The sequence below is a fragment of the Mus musculus genome, chromosome 18 (assembly GCF_000001635.26).
Source record: "Mus musculus strain C57BL/6J chromosome 18, GRCm38.p6 C57BL/6J".
Taxonomy (NCBI): Eukaryota; Metazoa; Chordata; class Mammalia; order Rodentia; family Muridae; genus Mus; species Mus musculus.
In genome coordinates this window covers 69,938,227-69,956,697 of record NC_000084.6, presented here as the reverse complement: position 1 = coordinate 69,956,697, position 18,471 = coordinate 69,938,227, and the positions used below count along the sequence as shown (strand labels likewise).

The window sequence follows — 18,471 nt, the reverse complement described above, 5'->3', positions numbered from 1 at the left end:
ATGCTTGAATTTGGACAAGCCAGCCCAACAAACCCAGGCTGCTTTCCATAGTATTTCTTTTACTTTCTATGGAAATATGAAGGGTGCCAGTCTCTCATAGGTTCACTTGATGACTGGCTAGTGTGACGAGGATAGCCACTCACAGAGACGAACGTTCAGAGGATAAAGATACCTCCAAGCATCATTGAGCAAATGGAGAAGTGAACAAATCACTCGTCAGAAGAATGAACTCTGCAAGTGGCTCTCCAGGAATCTCCTGTCCTCTGGCCCGAGTGTCTGTTAATATTAGGAGTTTGCCGTCCTATCCCCCTGCATTCACCCTATTTCCTCAACTCCCTTTGGGTCAGTAGTTTTCAACGTGTGGGTCACGACCCCTCTGGGGTTCGCATATCAGAGATCCTGCATCTCAGACATTTACATGACGATTCACAACAGTATCAAAATTAGAGTCATGAAGTAGCAAGGAAGTGATTTTATGGTTTGGAGTCACCACAAAACAAGGAACTGTCTTAAAGGGTCATAGCAATAGGAAGGTAGAGAGGCAGAGTTCTAGGCTCATAAATCCATTGTGCCTGCAGCCCAGCCCAGCCACAAACAGGAAAGCTATCAGAAGCTGCTCTTAGACTTTCAAACCTTTTTGGATTTGCAGCGTTGGATTTAAGCTGGAACAGTTTGCTTTCTAAACGCAATTTTTTCTCTAAGAGCGTTTTCTTTTCCTAGGAGAAAAAAAAAAGATGCAGTTTTTGTGTGTGCACGCATTCACACACTGTTTATAATATATGTGTTTTATGATGCTAGAAATATGGCCTGTGCTTCAGAGCTCATCATAGTAACCATGTGCCACCAAGGAGCCTGGTCAGGCAATGTCCTTTGTGTTTCATAAGTAGATCAGTGCTGTGTTGTTAGTATGTTTAACATGGGCAGGGGTCTACATGGGGTTAATCCTAGCACTGTGGAGGTAGAGACAGGAGCATCAGGACCAGCTACCAATACATAGTAAGTTCAAGGTCAGTCTGAGATGCATGAGAGCCTGTCTCAAAATAAACAAAAAATCTCCCCATAACTTATTCATTTAGCTGAAAGAGCGAGCTTGCTCCTTCTCCAGCCCACTGCCAAAGTGGAGCCGTGGTAGTGTAACTTTGCCCACCCACCTTCCCCATGCCACCTGGAGTACAAAGCCTGCCTGGCCTCTCCTGATGTGAATTCCCATACCTCCCCACCTGCCTCTTTGCCACATTAGGAGAATTGTTGCTACCCAAGGACACCACTGCATGCCTTTGATGCTTCCACCTGCTCTCAGAGCATCTGTCCCTGTGTAGTAAAACGGTAAATGTACGCCCAATGAGGGCTGGAGGCCACACATGTCAAAACTACTTCCTAATGAGGATCCGGGAGAAACTATAAGACCGAGAAAAGATGCCGTGATTTATTTATCAAACCAAACTGTTCGCCCCGAGGGAGAAGTGACAAAGTCCATGAAAGGCCCAGTGTGGGTAACCAGAGTTTGAGTTGCCAAGTTGGGGGAACCAGGAATGGCGGCAAGAGGCAAAAATTGGTACTGGCAGCATGGGCAAAGTTTCAGAACATGTGCGATGCTGTTTAAAATCACTGCCCGCCACAGCGTGGAAATGAAGATCCCATAAAGCAATGCTCTCTCACGGAAACCAGAAAGCCCCTGCTACCCACAGGTCTGGTTTTGGAGCTTTGGCCAAGGTTTTAACCTCCCTCGATTTTATCACTGTTAAGAAACTTTAACCAAAACTTGAAAATTAATCTGCATGCCTGCCTTGGGATCCAGGCACACAGAAGCAGAGGTAGTATTGAGTCCATCCTGGCTCACAGTCCCACTATAATAAGGGCTGGAAGCACATTCATTGTGATCTGTCTCACAGAGCTTTCTAGCATAACAAGCAGGACAGATACAGCGTGCTCAGGGTCTTTATGGCAGGAGCCTCCGTGCTGGCAGGGGTTCCCTCCACAGGAATCAGTGGCAGTTTCACAGGTAGCCCCTGTACCCATGAGGACATTGGCACAGGAAGCTCCTTTCCCCTGGGGTATTCACTCAAGTGGCAATTCCTTGGCAGAGGCCAGAGAAGCAAGGGTCTTTTAGATCTTCACAGTCCTTGTCCAAATTATTGGCTATGTCTAAGCAATAATGACTGTCTTGTGGAAAACCCTTGTGCACAGAATTGTTTGGGCAAAAATTTAAGAGATACCTGCTATTGTTTTTATTGCAAAATGAATCCTGGCATCTCAAGTCACTGTAAGACTACATACATCCTCTCCCTCTGATGCCAATCAAGACAGCCCAGTTAGGAGAGCAGGATCCATAGGCAGGCAACAGAGTCAGGGTGTCTTAGTCAGGGTTTCTATTCCTGCACAAACATCATGACCAAGAAGTAAGTTGGGGAGGAAAGGGTTTATTCAGTTTACACCTTCCACATTGCTGTTCATCACCAAAGGAAGTCAGGACTGGAACTCAAGCAGGTCAGGAAGCAGGAGCTGATGCAAAGGCCATGGAGGGATGTTCTTTACTGGCTTGCTTCCCCTGATTTGCTCAGCCTGCTTTCTTATAGAACCCAAGACTACCAGCCCAGGTATGGCACCACCCACAAGGGGCTCTCCCACCCTTGATCACTAATTGAGAAAATGCCCCCACAGCTGGATCTCATGGAGGCACCTCCCCAACTGAAGCTCCTTTCTCTGTGATAACTCCAGCCTGTGCCAAGTTGACACACAAAACCAGCCAGTACACAGGGTAAGACCCTGCTCCAGTGGTTGGGGGGTTGTGCAATGAAGACTATGCTGCACATCTGCTACATGTGCAGGGGCCTAGGTCCAGCCCTTGTATGCTCTTGTTATTTAAGAAGTGAATGAATATGTTTCTGATCCCTGCACAAACGAAGCTGCATGCCTCAATGAGACAGGCAGGTAAATGTATGTCCATCCTCAAGAGTATTTTGGTGTGAACTATGAGTTGGAAATTGATGGGTGTGGATCTCAGCCATGTCTACATGGTGCCACAGGTTAGGATGCTCTTGGGGCTAACTTTTGTGATTGTTCTCATGGATTCCTTGGAGACCACTGTGAACTCAGCTTGGATGAACACTCCAGTCAGTCATGTCTCCATGGAGCTCTATGTGTGGATGAAGGGACAACTACTAGCACGGCTGCACAGGTAGTGGATTCACAGGGACACACTGTGACACTTTGATGCCTCATCCTTTGGTCAAAGTCCTGTCACAATGATACAACATGTGAAGGCACTGCTGATAGCTATATTTGTCACTGCTGCACTGGATACAAAAGTGCCCTGTGTGAGAGGAACATTAATGAATGCAGTAGCAACCCCTGCCGATTTGAGGGGTGGGGGATATGCCAAGTTCTTCTCAGAGGATCAAGAGACACATGGCAGGCTGGCCATCTTCCTTCAACTACTGTGGAGCCTCAGGCTGTGTTTGTATCTGTCAGCCTGGATTCACAGACAGGATAACTGTCCTCTCTGAGAGGCTCCACCAAGCAGCTAACTGAAACAAATGCAGAGACCCACAGCCAAACATTAGGGAGCTTGGGCAGTCTTGTGTAAGAGTTGGGGGAAAGATTGAGGAACCTGGAGGGAATAAAAACTCCACAAGAAGACCATCAACGTCAACTAACCTGTATATTTGGGGGTTCCCAGAGACTGAACCACCAGCCAAAGAGCATACAAGGGCTGGACCTAGCCCTTGACACCCTTACACATATGTACTACATGTACAGCTTGGTCTTTGGGTGGGTGCCCCAACAACTGGAATGGGGTCTTACCCTGATTCTGTTGCCTGCATTGTGGATCCTGTTCCCCTAACTTGTCTTGTTCAGTCTCAATGGAAGATGGTATGCCTAGTGCTGCAGTTACTTAAGGTACCAGGTTGGGTTGGTACCCAGGAGGGACCTCCTCCTCCTTCTCAGAGATGAAGAGGAGGTGGGAGGGAGAGGGGCTTGTGAAGGACAGCTAAGAAGAGGAAGACCGCAACTGAGATGTAAAGTTAATTAATTAATTAATTAATTAATGGAAAAAAGTAATCTACAGCATGAATCTTAATGGCATGCTGGGCCATTGTTCAATAATAATGGGATGTAACCATTCTCTTAGATTTTATTTATTTATTGTGTGTGCACACATGTGCCACAGCACCTGTTTGGCAGTCAGGGGACAGATCATGGCACTGAGTTCTCTTCTTCCACCATACATGTCTTAGGAATCTAATTCCGCTTGACAAATTCCATGTTTCATTATATTGTTTATAAACTAGAACCCGAATTCTTTGAAGTCATGTGCTAATTCTAGACTTTTCTTCTGTTTTGTTTTTGAGACAAGCTCTGTTGCAGTGCAGACTAGCCCTCAACTCACTATGTAGTCAAAACTACCCTTCAACTCATGATACCCTTGCCTAAGTGTGGTCTTACACATCATATTTGATTTATAGATTTTTATTGGGTAGAAAAGATGATCCAAACAGTTGTAGTCTCATTGTTTTAAAGAATATTAATTAAATATACCCAGACTAGCAACACAACATTGAATTCTATCCACCTCTGTGTCCACAACACACATGCATATAAATAACTTATTTAAACAAATTTTATTATACTGGTTCCAAAATTAGAAATGAATTAAATAAAAATGTATTCATTCTCTAATTATATGAGCCATGTTTTGAACTATATGAATATCCCTAAAATGCAGTTAGGATAGAATAAGTGGAGATAAAATGTGTGAGATGAGAAACTTACTCACTTTCCTGACAGATATGTGGATTTCGATATAGAGTAATTTAAAGATACTAATTACTTCCTATCCTGTGTGAGTTGTTATTTTTAATTATGCTAACTTATTTACATTATTTTCTTAGAGCATCTTTCCTCATAGAAGTTACTCTATATTAACCATTTCCATGTTAGCCCTAAGTGTCTTCAAATAATTTCTGAGAAATGTCAGCTATATCATGAGGTTGATGTTGACCCCTGAAACACTGCCACAGACCATATATTATAAACTCATAGGATGCAGAGAAACGTACATCAGAAACATTCCTCCCAGTGGACTTTCTCCTGGTTAATGAATGCTCACCACCAGGGCCAGAGACTGGGTAACTAACAAGAATGTGTTCTGTCCTAGCCAGGGCTCTTGTACATGCAACGGGCTCTTCATGAACTCCTCATGACATAGAATCACACTTGCCTCGCACACACTTGGCAGTACCTCCCTCATACACCTAACACATCACCGTGAGCACCTGGTTTACCTCTGAGAGCTCAGGATTCCCCTTCGGTGTTGATCAGCGTGGACTGACACTGATTTAGGACTTTGTAAATGTTAACATTTACAACCTTGACAACGCAGAATATAGTCTTGTAAAAAAAATAATTGCATTTATTGTATTTATTGTGTATGTACCCGTGTGCCCCTACATGTATGTGGAGGTCAGGGGACAGTGTGTGGGAATGAGTTATCTCCATCCATTATACACATCTTAGGGATCTAACTCAGGGTGACAGGCTTAGAGGCAGACACGTTTATGGGCTAAGCCATCTCAATGGCCACAGAACTTATAATTTATCGCACCTCAGAAAACAGGCTATAAAAGGGAGTGTTACGAAGTGGAAATGGGAGGTTGTGGAATGGTTTCTTGTTTGTTCCGTTCGCATTGGTAGACCAATGTTAAGGAAGTAGGTGGTCTCTGAAGTGCCTTTGAGCCCTTAGATCCTCGTGGAGGCAAATCAATGACACCAGACAACAAATGTGAACCAACAGAATCGCGCGGCTAGCAAAAGGAACATATGTCACGCAAAAAAAAAATGCTCTTACAGGGCGTTTCTGCTCGCTTCTTGCTGTATGTTTGGAATTCATTCTCGCCGCATTCCTGATTAAACTGGGACAGATGGTGGAGGTTTTAAGTAATGTGTTCATTACCAGACCGCACAGCACTAATGGCTATTTGCTGGAGCGAGGCCTTGCTCAAGCGAGTAGCAAATGAATCCTTCCCAGGGGCAGCCACTGCTAGGGCAGCATCTATCAGGCATTGTGAGGCTGTGTGTGGGGCCACTGCTAGGGCAGTGTCCATCAGGTGTTCTGAGCATGTGTGCTTCTCACCTTCACTTCTGCTTCGAAGTTGCATCTGTCCCCAGTAAGACAGAGGCTCAGTATACTCTCTATCATTCCAGTATTCATCCCCCACCCAAAAGACTTGCACAGAACATGTCTTCTCATTATCTCCTGTGCCCAGGAAGGTGACTCCAAGCTTTGCTGTGATGGGATAACATAGAGGCTAAATGTGTTTTAAAAGTCTTGCAATGAACATAGTGGAACATGTGTCCTTTTTACCGGTTGGAACATCTTCTGGATATATGCCCAGGAGAAGTATTGTGGGATCCTCCGGTAGTACTATGTCCAATTTTCTGAGGAGCCGCCAGACACTTTGCCCCTTCTTAGAATTGGAAACAAAACACCCATGGAAGGAGTTACAGAGACAAAGTTTGGAGCTGAGACGAAAGGATGGACCATCTAGAGACTACCATACCCGGGGATCCATCCCATAATCAGCCTCCAAACGCTGACACCATTGCATACACAAGCAAGATTTTGCTGAAAGGACCCAGATATAGCTGTCTCTTGTGAGACTATGCCGGGGCCTAGCAAACACAGAAGTAGATGCTCACAGTTAGCTATTGGATGGATCACAGGGCCCCCAATGGAGGAGCTAGAGAAAGTATCCAAGGAGCTAAACGGGTCTGTAACCCTATAGGTGGAACAACAATATGAACTAACCAGTACCCCCCGGAGCTCGTGCCTCTAGCTGCATATGTATCAGAAGATGGCCTAGTTGGCCATCATTGGAAAGAGAGGCCCATTGGTCTTGCAAACTTTATCTGCTTCAGTACAGGGAAATGCCAGGGCCAAGAAGTGGGAGTGGGTGGATAAGGGAGTGGAGGGGAGGGTATGGGGGACTTTTGGGATAGCATTGGAAATGTAAATGAAGAAAATACTTAATAAGAAAATAATATTTAAAAAAAAAGTCTTGCACATTGCTCCTCTACTCAATCTCCGTTTACCAGAGAGACTCTGACAGTCTCCACTTTAGCGATCAAGAGAAAAACTGGAAGGTTATCCCATGGTGTTAGCCTTTTGTCTAAGCACTGCCCCACAGTTACCTGGCAACAGCCAGGTGTGCCTGACTTACTATAAAAAGGGCTGCTTACCCCCTCTGCTCTCTCTTGCTCTTGTCTTCTTGTTCCTGCTCTGTCCTCTCCCCTTTCCCCACTCTTTCTATTCCCCTCTTCCCTCTCTCTCCGTGTGCTCATGGCCAGCCTCTATTCCTCTACTCTCTGTCTCTCTCTCTCTTTCTCTCTCTCTCTGCTTTTCTCTATCTCTACTCTCCTCTCAACTCCCCTCCCCGCACCCTAAATAAACTCTATTCTACTCTATACTGTCCTGTGGCTGGTCCTTCAGGGGTAAGGGATGCCTTGGTATGGGCTTATGGAGGCACTCCCTCCCACCAAACATATTCCTTCTCTCCATTATCTTTTTATAAACACAACACATGGCCTGGCTGAGCATGGTATTCTGTCTACTTACTGTGTCACAGAGCTCTGAAAGAGAATTACAACTGTGGGTCAGTATCAACCTTCTTGAATACACTGCTCTACCTTAAGTGGGCTTTCCGCTTCTCCAAAGGACCATTAGCAAAATTTATAACAGGAAATCTGGAAAGTTTCTTATGCTCAGCACAATCTAGTTATATACACTGTAGTCCTCATAACAGTGACTATTTCCAGTTTATTCACAAGTATTACTATATCTCCTGTGCCTGACTCTGTGCTGCACAAGTATGTGTAGCACAGGATAGGTGCTCAAATACCTTGAAATAACAGCACTCTGCACAACCAGGGTAGACAAGAGCTTGCATCTAGTACAGAACTCCTGGATTGTCGGAGAGGGAACTGACTGTTCTTCCACCATTCGTTTGATAAGTTGGATGCACTCACAAGTGGCTTTGGGTTAATGGCCACTAACCTGACCCTGGGTTTTAGAAGGTGGTGACCTCAGTTCTAATCTCCCATTTCAGGTTGTGTAATCAGTAGCTTAGTTGGGTAATTCTATTTGCTTTACAGAATTGTCTTTCTACTCTTAATGTAAATATGTACTGGGCTGTCTCTGTCCTTCCAATTATTTACTGCAATATAAGATATTCTAATGCTAACAGGTACTCATACAATACTGCAGCTTTTCCAAGGATTATAAACTTGCCTGCTGGGGCAAGCAAACTGCCAAGGATGATTCAGTGATTCTGGGAACAACAACCGTGGCCCGTGGCATTATAGAGGCATGGGCGAATGCTATCATCATTAGATCATGTTTTTTCTGTGCATATGTCGTATCTCTGATTTCCTCACGAGATCTTCATTAGGACTATACATTTCACAGTCATGGTCTTAACAAATTTTATATTCTTGGAAAATATATCAAAGCTATTTAAACTTCCTTTGTCAGAAACTTACATAGTACAGAAATGTAGCACCCAAGAAGTAAAAGTTCCCTAATGGTGAAAACCTAGGGCAGCTCAAAGGAACAAGGGCTGTGTGTTAGAGAGATGGCTCAGCAGTTAAGAGCACTGACTGGTTCTTCCAGAGGTCCTGAGTTCAATTCCCAGCATCCACATGATGGCTCACAACCATCTGTAATGGGATCTGATGCCCTCTTCTGGTGTGTCTGAAGACAAGAAGACAGCTACAGTGTACTCATGCATAAAATAAATAAATCTTTTCTATAAAAAAAAAAAAGAATAACTTTTAAAAAGGAGCAAAGGCTGAGTAGATTCAGGGCCCACCCAGGAGTACAGTGAGTGGGCTGGTAAATGAGACATAACTCAGTAGAAGCCTAAGACTACATTCTTATCCACTCCCGCTTTGGTTTCTGAGGTGCCCATTTGACTAGCAAATAACCCTTATTTTATCTAAATTTGGAAATTGAAGACACATACTAAGTTAATGAGATTTATATTGGTATTTATAGTGCTAACCACTGGAAGATAGTCCATGAGGCTACCAGGCTTCCTTCCACTGCTCTTCCCTAAATAGACCCTTCCAGAATTCTAATATCCACTGAGTTTTCTCACACATTTGGTGGCCATGGTTTGTTCTAAACCCCGAGAAGTCAGGGCTGCCGAAAGATAATACGTTAGCTCTGATATATTTAAGTGCTGGATTACAGGGGTCCACTTTCCTTTTTCCTAACAGCGTCATTTTGTGATTTAACTCATTATTTTGTCCACAGCCCACCAAGTGCATACAGGGACTCCAAGGAGAAATCAGACAAGCCTAGGTACAAAGCAAGTCATAGAAGATGTCTAAGGAGAGAAGCAGAATTGTGAAGGATACCCTTCCCCAAACTAAAACTGCAAGGGAAACTTTCAACCTGCCATTCCATGCCCCTTTCTAGAACCCCGTGACAATGGCATGCCTTTACTTCTCGGACTTACGTTTTCCATCCTCTGTACACGGTTTTCCAGCCCTACGATTTGCCCATGTTTTTCCTCCAGTTTTTCTGAAAGTAGATTCAGACTTTCGGCGCTTCCCTTTAATGCCTGCTCTTTCTCAAGGTTGTTGACCTGTGGTCAGAAAAACAGTTGCTAGACTTCTGTTTTGACTCTTTATCTAAAACAAAACCCACAACGTCTTGTATATCCAATTAAAAAAGTGTTTTCTTTTCTTATCAGAAAATGTCCTAAAAGTCGGATAATTACCCCCACTGTGTCCCAAGGTTGCTTGTTAGATATGTAGCTGGCACAAAAAGTCAGTCCTGGGAGAGAAGCGTGCCCATTAGGGAGGGGACTTCAGAGGAGCTGGCTTCCACTAAAGTACACATGCTTATCTCTGGGCATATATGAAACAAAGCTCAAAATGACGCAGTCAACCATGAGTATGTATCTGCCCTTGAAAGCACCAGGTGAGCCTTCATGCCAGGTCATTCAGGTTAGAGCTGAGCCCCTAAAGTAAGGGCACATACACCTGTTCCTACAGGTCACACCACTCACAGTGCAGCCCCAGGCTTCATATGGCTGGGTGGGGGCTGTGTTCTCCTGCTCTGCAAGCTTTGGCCAGGGTAGTACCTGAAGGAGATGTTTCCTGCCCTCGTGCTTTTTCTCCAGGTCTCCAGCTTGTGTTTGGTAGTTGTCAAATAATCTCTGAGCCACATTTCTCAAAGCTGCTGCTCCTGCTTCTCTGGAAGCTTCCAGCTAGGGAAAAATAAAAGTAACCCTGCATGTTTGGACATTTCAAAGTGGAAAAGTTAAAAAGAACGAAACGCAGAACCATTTTATGGTCAATTAAAAGCAGTCTCTAATTACAATTTGCATCCTTGCAAATAATGTAATGGGAGAGAAGTTGCTGGTGTTAAGTAAGAGCAAGGTGCCAAATGAAGTAGTCTCTGGTCGGGTACTGAACGCGGGCATCTGACATGGTCAAGCCAAGCCTGAGCGCTCCACACAGCAGGGCTTTGCAAAGGTAGCCAGCACACTGTCAGTACATTTAGGGGTCACCTTCTTAACTACCAGCGTTCACAGCATGCTAACGAACACATGCTCTCTGAGACAGAAGTGGGATGAGACATAGGAGTAATGAAGTTCAACTGTCAGTCTTTCAAGGCTATAAGTTAAGGAAACGATCGGGGCGGCTGCTGAGATTTACATAGCACGGTAATCATGGGGAACTATGAAGCACTCAACAATAGGTTAATTAGACAATCAGCGAGGCATTTGGCAATAGAGGTTGGGCTCGGTATTTGGGTTGTGAGGGTATGTGTGCACCTTTCCCTGTGCATGTATGTTCCCATGTGCACATGTGTGGGTGTGGATGCACAGTTCCCCCCACACACACACACACATAGCGAGATCAGAAGAGCCAACCTTGGAGGTCCTTCCTCAGGTACTATCAGTCAACATTGTCTTTTTTTTTTTTCCCCCTAAAGAGGGAGTTTCTCAGCATATCCTGAAGCTCCCTGGTTCACCTAGGATGTCTAATCAGCAATGCCAGGAATCCTCCTGCCTCCACTTCCCAAACACTGAGATTGCAGGCACATTACTCGATGCTTAGCTGTCTCTGTTGCTGCAAGGGCTGTAACTCAGGCTCTCGTACTTGTAGAGTGAGCACTTAGCTGACTAAGGTATCTCCTTAGCTCTAAGATTTCTTAAAGATACAATGTCTCTTCCAAATGGACTATGGTAGAAAACAAATTAGCCTGCAATCTCTCCCCTCAATAAATGATTAAGTACACACTGTGTTATGGTTTGTATATGCTGGGCCCAGGAAGTGGCACTATTAGAAGGTGTGGCCATGTTGGAATAGGTGTGGTCTTGTTGGAATAATTGTGTCACTGTGGGTGTGGGCTTTGAGACCCTCATCCTGGCTGCCTAGAAACCAGTATTCTGCTAGCAGCCTTCAGATGAAGATGTAGAACTCTCAGCTCCTTCTGTACCATGCCTGCCTGGATGCTGCCATGCTCCCACCTTGACGATAATGAACTGAACCTCTGAACTTGTAAACCAGCCCCAATTAAATGTTGTCCTTATAATAGTTGCCTTAGTCATAGTATCTATTCACAGCAGTAGAACCCTAACTAAGACACAGTGTAATTTTATTTTTTTCGATTCCTACTTTTAATAATGGTTCTTAAATGCTTTAACCTCCCTTTTAGCCCACCACCCTCTAGAGATAGTGGAAAAGAAAGGATATGGGGCAAGGGGACGTTTAAAAATGGCTCTTTGGAGCAAATCCCATCTGTGTTGTCTGGAAATTGGCAGTTCAGTTCACAGGTTAATAGTGGCAGCTTGACCCACTCATATACACTTCAGAGATACGCCAGAAGTCCAGTAGAGTCGGAATAGCAAACATGAATCAGCAGAATGGGACTACCTAGCAGAGACAGCCAGGCCTCGGCCTCATCAAGAGTCAGCAAGAGAGACCAGGACGAACGCCAGGAGAAGTTCTCAGCTGTGCCTCTCTGGGAGGCAATGATCAGCAAAACTACAAGACCAACAAGTGTTACAAAGTTAGTTGTATAAGCAAGACCACCTCAGCCACAGCCACTGTCCATCAAGCCCTATTTATAGCCTCCAAACATCACGTGTCCTCCATGGGTCTTGCCTCACCATGTGCATCTGTCTCAGCTGACATCACTCTGCCAATCAGCCTGAGTCCATGGAAGTGGTAAGAAACTGCAACACACCACCAGAAGTTTTTTGGTGAGTTTCTATCTATAAAGTCCTGAAAAAAAAGCAGCTCAGCTATGCCGTGTAAGGCAGACAATATAAGTGTGTCCTTAGCAAAGAATCCTTCATCACGTGTCCTTTCACGTGCTCGCTTTAGTACAGCATCCTTTCACTTTATATCCACTTCAGGAAGTGTTCCTTCAGGAGTCTGCCTTAGCCTTTCACCTGTGTCTACTTCAGGAAAACACTCCTTCACGTGTTTGCCCCAGCAAAACAGCAGCCAACACAAGTGACTTTCCAAAGAACCCTTAAGTTTCCACTTTAACACCGTGTAGCACCCTTAGCTGTATATATGATATCACACAGGAAGCTTCCAGAACTTGCTGCTTTTTCATAAATGAAACTTTATCTCCATGGACCTTCCCAAGATTTCTTCAGTAGTAAAAGTAGTCTCCAAAAGTAAGATTTAATTTAATTCCAACAATTTTCTCATCTGTTTGAATATTGAGGGTTTCTGTGTGTGAGTGGGTGTGTCCCGGTCTGGATAGACCTATGGATGCTAACTATCTATGAGCTCCTCGTAGTCATACCTTGATTTGCAACACTTCATTCTCTCTGTTCATTTCCAGGAGCTGCTGATCTTTTCTTCTCATGTTTTCCATGAGCAAATCCAGACAGGTGGGGTCTGTGGTGGAGTCTGAGCCATTCTGAATATTTCCAGATCCCTGAAAGGAACAAACACAGAAATCTTCAAGCCAACTCTCCCTTTCTTCTGTGAGCATTGGCAATAATGATAACCATTCCCTACAGAAGCCAGAGAGGACTCAAGCCAGCAAAAAGAACTCTTTGAATCCCAACTTTCAATGGTTAATTCTAGATAAACAAGCTAGCTTCTGAGTCTGCTCAAATTTACACAGTCTTATAAGGACATGCATCCTTTCTGCACTTTATACTTCCTACTGCTTTTAAATAGTTATGCATGTGCATATATATATATGTATTTATGTATGTATATGTGTGTAATATACATATATGTGTGTGTATATATATCTCACATATGAATCATAACCATGAGACTGGATTAATTAAAGTCATACCTATCAGTATATTTTGATTAAACAGAACCGGATAGCACACCCAATGTTAGCAGTGTTTCCTTGCAACCATGTCATATTAAATTTCTGAACCGAGATATCAGAATAGAGCTGCGCCCAGATGTAATCCTGTGCAATCACGCTCCCTGAAGGTACACCTGGAACATAATTCTCATCTAGAATCCTGGACAACATGGAGGGGAAGAGCACACTAGCACACTGCTCAGCCCACCAGTTTCACAGATGTGGAAACTGAGCAACAGAGTTGATGTTTGTGCAATAGATGCAGGAGCTCACGACACAGTGGCCTGATCATCATCTGCACGGTCTGCTTTCACCTTACCTTGTGGCAGATAGAAACATTGTCTTGCAACGCTACATACCCTGTAGTTTTGATAACAACTTCTATTTGTTAAGCACTTATTATGCACCATGTCATCTCTTCAATGTTATATATATGCTTCTTTCGCTGAGTGCTTAAAAATATAAGAAAGTGTTATACTCCTTATAGAAGTGAGGAAATTTAAACTTAAAGTTTCAGAAATCCAAGTGTTCTAGTTTGATTTTTATTGCTGTAAGAAAAAAAAAGCCACCCATCAAAAGCAACTTGGGAGATGAAAGAATTGACCCTGGGCACACTTATCTCCAGGTTCATCGTTGAGGGAAGTCTGTGAAGGGGTCTGGTGAAGGAGCTTGAAGCTATGGAGGGAGGAACACTGCAAGGGGCCTCATTCACACACTCAAGCGTAGCTAGCTTTCTTATACATCCCAGAGCCACCTGGTCATGAAGTGGCTCCACTCGCCATGGTCTGGATCTTACTACATCAAGTAACAGCCAAGCCAATCCCACACAGAGCAAGCTAATCTGGGAAATCCTTCAGTTGACTTTCCTTTCTCAGATGAATCTAGTCTGTGTCAAGTTGACAGTTAAAGCTAACTAGGACACCAAAGTTACACCTATATAAATAACCATGAGACCTGATTTAGTGTCTAAGATTCTTTAACAGCCAAACCTATAATTTTCCCCACTATAATAAATTATCTATAATCCAGAAATAAAAACCAAGCACATAACATGTATACAGTAACTCCTTTTCTTCTGTGGTCCAGACCTCATGTACACCTTCCCTGACCATAGATATATACAAAAGAATAATTGACAGAAACTTGGAGAAAGGTAAATTACTTGCTGTCGTTGATGGTTTTAAAGGTTTAGATCAGTGTTCTCATAGGAGTCATCTGATGGTAAAAGGCTGCAGATTCTGAGTTAGGAGGTCTGGGTGGAGGTCTAGACAGTACAAATCCAATAGCCTCTAGAGATGTTGCTACCAGGCTACTTTATATGGCAGCAAGACCCTACATCACAGCAGCACCATGCCCTCCTAGCAAGAGGTACTTCTAGCAAGGTCAACAAAACACCACTTCAGTGGTTCCAGTGGCCAGTTCTTGGTTTACGTGGCCCAGCGACCACACTGGATGGTTACCCCTTTCATCCAGTCTCAGGGGTTCCATCCTCTACCCCTTTTTCTCCTAATTCTCCATCATCCCTTTCAACCGCTGTGGTGGTTTTCTCCTCTTGCACAGACACGTGCTTTGGGAAGCTCATCACAATGCACTAGGACGATCTATCATTTCTACATACCCTCGCATGCTTTAAAATCTCCTCCCCTGTCAAAAATACTGTATTTTATTATGCACTCTCTAGAGAAAGTCTTGCTATTTCAAAGAAGCAGGACTTGAACTCTTGTCCTCCTGCTAAGAGTGTCAAACCCAGCTCTGGTTTTGGAAAGTTACACCAACCAAAATGTCCTATATATTGTAACCAATCCGACTACAGATTTATAGCCTCAAATTTAAAACAATATGCCTACTGTGCTGGTTTTGAATATGCCTGGTCCAGGGAGTGGCACTATTGAGAGGTGTGGCTTGGTTGGAGGAAGTGTGTCACTTCAGGGATGGGCTTTGAGAACTTCCCCCTGGCTGGCTGCCTGGAAGACAGTTTCTCCTGGTTGCCTTCTGATCAAGATGTAGAACTCTTGGCTGCTTCTTCAGCACCGTGGCTGTCTCTATGCTGCCATGCTTCTGGCCTTGATGATAATGGACTGAACTCCTGAAACTGTAAGCCAGCCCCAATTAGATGTTGTTCTTTAAAAAATGTTGCCTTGGGGGCTAGAGAGATGGCTTGGGCATTAAGAGCACTGACTGCTCTTCCAAAGGTCCTGAGTTCAATACCCAGCAACCACATGGTGGCTCACAACCATCTGATGCCCTCTTCTGGTGTGTCAGAAGACAGATATAGTGTACAAATGTATAATAAATAAATAGGTATTTAAAAAAAAGAATGTTGCCTTGGTCATGGTGTCTCTTCACAGTAATAAAACTCTAAATAAGACAGTAGCATGAACCTTCTAATTCAAATTTGTACCCTCAAATTAGAAGCCTATGCCTACCCACTGATAGAGTTGAAGAAGATAACTCAACATAACCAAAAATGATTTTTTAATTTTATCTTCTCTGCCATACCTCATCAAAATCCCTATTCACCCAGCCTTGAAGTATTTAATGTAAGACAATCTTTAGCACTCGCCATGTTCAAATGGAAACTGAGGATGTCATAGGGTCAGCCTTTATGCAGCATGTACTACTTTCTCATGAGGTAGCTGTGTATGGTTTATAGTCAGAAATACTGATGTGATGCACTTGGTTCTGATGATATTTAATTTGGTAGAATTTGAGTTAACAGAGATTTGTTCCGACTTAAGTACACAAAGATGATATTGGAATAAAAGGGAGGCACTTAAGCTTACTGATCACTCAGTTCATTGTCTGTCCATTGCTGTGTCCCACAGCAGGCTTGCAAGCTTACATCTTTATCTGTGAGAAGTGTCACTACCATGTATTCTCCTTGGTCTAATATCTTACTATATAATGTATAATTATGTTTTGTTTGCAATATTCCACCAAGGCCTGGATATTGGTCCTCCTAATGATATTCCTAATAAACATAGCATACATAGAGGCATTAACATCTTTAGATGTTAGACGTGCATGAAGTATTTTATCACTCAGCTTCAAAGAGTAATACTGGCAGGGCTGACTGAATAGAACTCTATCTGGCTTTATGCTAATTTTCTGAAACAATGAAAGCACTGAATCTGGGTGCATTTATTACCTCTGCATCTAGTTTGTGCCTTGCATTGCCACAGCCTTCTTTTTCCTTAAACATGTGATTTCGGATCTTTTCCAGTGTAGTTCGCATCTGGAAGATTTAAAAAAAAAAAGTTCATTCGTTTCACAAGTTGTTTAATTCCAAATGTATTTTTCTTTCTCTATACTAGCTACAGGGCATCTTTACATATTTATCCTGATGTCAGATTTAAATACTAGCCTCCAACTTAAATTATCCTTAGGCTTATATTGTTTAGATTAATAAAAATAATTGTTTGAGTTTTATATGTCTTTCTTCAGATAAAATATGACAATCTAAGTTAATAGTATTCTTTAAGATACTTTGGTGAGTAGTATTACTTTAAAACTGTGCATTTTGATCAATTTTACCAACAATTTAGTACTAATTTAGTGTTTAGTAATTACTATAAGACAATTACTACTTAGTAATCAGTACAAAATAATTACTATATAGTAATTACTACAAAATGATTACTACATAGTAATTATCACAAAATAATTGCTATTAAGTAATTACTACAGAAAAATCACTAAGTCATGATCATACAAATCCATGCATGAAATGTGAGCTCCAGTCTTGCTGACCTGGGGAATTACTCGACAGTCCAAGCTCATTTAATCAGCTGATCTGAACAAACTACCAATATCAGAATTTCTCTATCTGCTATAACAGGCCGTTTATGTGAGCATCTTTCATTGGTTCTCCTCTTAGTGAATTCTCCCAAGGTACATTTTTAATGAAGTCATTTGCAGAGGAGTCCCTGGCATTAGCTAGCTGGAGCTGTGCAGAGGGACAAGGTAAGGAAAGTGCTGCAATCAGCAGGAGACATAAACATCTAGTTGGGAGCACAGCATCCCATCCAGGAAAGCACCAGGGGAGGTTATCAAGCAGCAGGAAACCCAGCAGAGAATGATGGGGGATGAGCTGAGTGCTGAGAGGTATTCTGAACCCTCCTGGCCATTACTCAGTTTTACTGAGTGGAGAAAATCATTCCACTTCACAAGTATGGAAGCACGGGTTTATACTCTAAAGAAATGAGACCAGCCCTGTTTAAACCTAAGCTCTTGACTGTCCTAAGCCAAGAGAGGTTCATCCCTTTCCATATGTCACATGGGTGTGGAAACAAAGCCCACCAATCCATTCTGGTGCTTATCATAAGACAAGCATGCCACGGGCATGATGACTGGCGCCCTCATACCTGTCTCACATACTCGGTTTCTTCAATAATGTGAGCAGACGAAGAGTCACAGAAGACGTGGCCGTCTTCTGTCTTACCGCTTGAGGGAACTTCTGTGGTCACTGTTACAGTTGTCATGGTGACTTCTGGCTTTAGGAAAACATAAATCAGCTCAGCCAAACAACATAAAGGAGGTTCATCGTAACTGGAGTTTTAGTTTCAAATGTCTAGTCTCTTAGACTACAAAATCTCAAGAGCGGGCCGCTGATGTATTCATTTCCTGTTATAACATACCAGAAATGCTTAATAAATGTCTGTGAAACTAAAAATATAGTAATAGTCAAACTGTGTAGTGTGTATCCTGCAGAAACTCCATAAAAGATGTTTTTTTAAAGGATGTTGTAATGGAAAAAATGCAAGAAACACAAATGCACAGAAATAGGACTGGTAAGTTTATTGCTGCTGTGGAATAATATTTACAGTGTGTGTGTCACTTAAAAGCCATGGTACAGAATGAATACCTAATATCGTACTTTCTTATTTTTAAAAATAAGGTAAAGAATACGATGAAGAGAAATATGTCTCTCAACTTTTACAAAGTAAATTTCAAATCAGCCTGGACTCTAGAGTGAGATCCTGCCTTCACACACACACACACACACACACACACACACACACACACACACACATGCACACACACGCACGCACGCACATGCACACATGCACGCACAGGTTATACTCTCTGGCTATCAAGTCCTCCTGCAG

General features: G+C 43.0%; 1 protein-coding gene and 1 pseudogene across 9 annotated transcripts in view; one reads left to right on the top strand and one right to left on the bottom strand.

The window, feature by feature from the left end:
- The window catches only part of Ccdc68 (coiled-coil domain containing 68), a 44,631-nt gene that overhangs the window by 12,791 nt on the left and 13,369 nt on the right, over positions 1-18,471 (bottom strand). For 5 of the 9 annotated variants that reach the window (XM_006526076.3, XM_006526075.3, XM_006526074.3 and 2 more), the window contains 6 exons: positions 17,728-17,856; positions 16,512-16,598; positions 12,836-12,970; positions 10,149-10,274; positions 9,519-9,647; positions 634-716 (listed from right to left, as the gene is read on the bottom strand). In XM_006526076.3, coding sequence (XP_006526139.1) covers positions 634-716; positions 9,519-9,647; positions 10,149-10,274; positions 12,836-12,970; positions 16,512-16,598; positions 17,728-17,844 — 677 coding nt within the window. In that variant the 5' untranslated portion in view covers positions 17,845-17,856. The remainder of the gene's footprint in view (positions 1-633; positions 717-9,518; positions 9,648-10,148; positions 10,275-12,835; positions 12,971-16,511; positions 16,599-17,727; positions 17,857-18,471) is intronic. The other 4 variants (XM_006526070.3, XM_006526071.3, XM_017317935.1 and 1 more) reach the window with 1 other exon arrangement.
- Gm18528 (predicted gene, 18528) lies at positions 2,807-3,797 on the top strand (annotated as a pseudogene).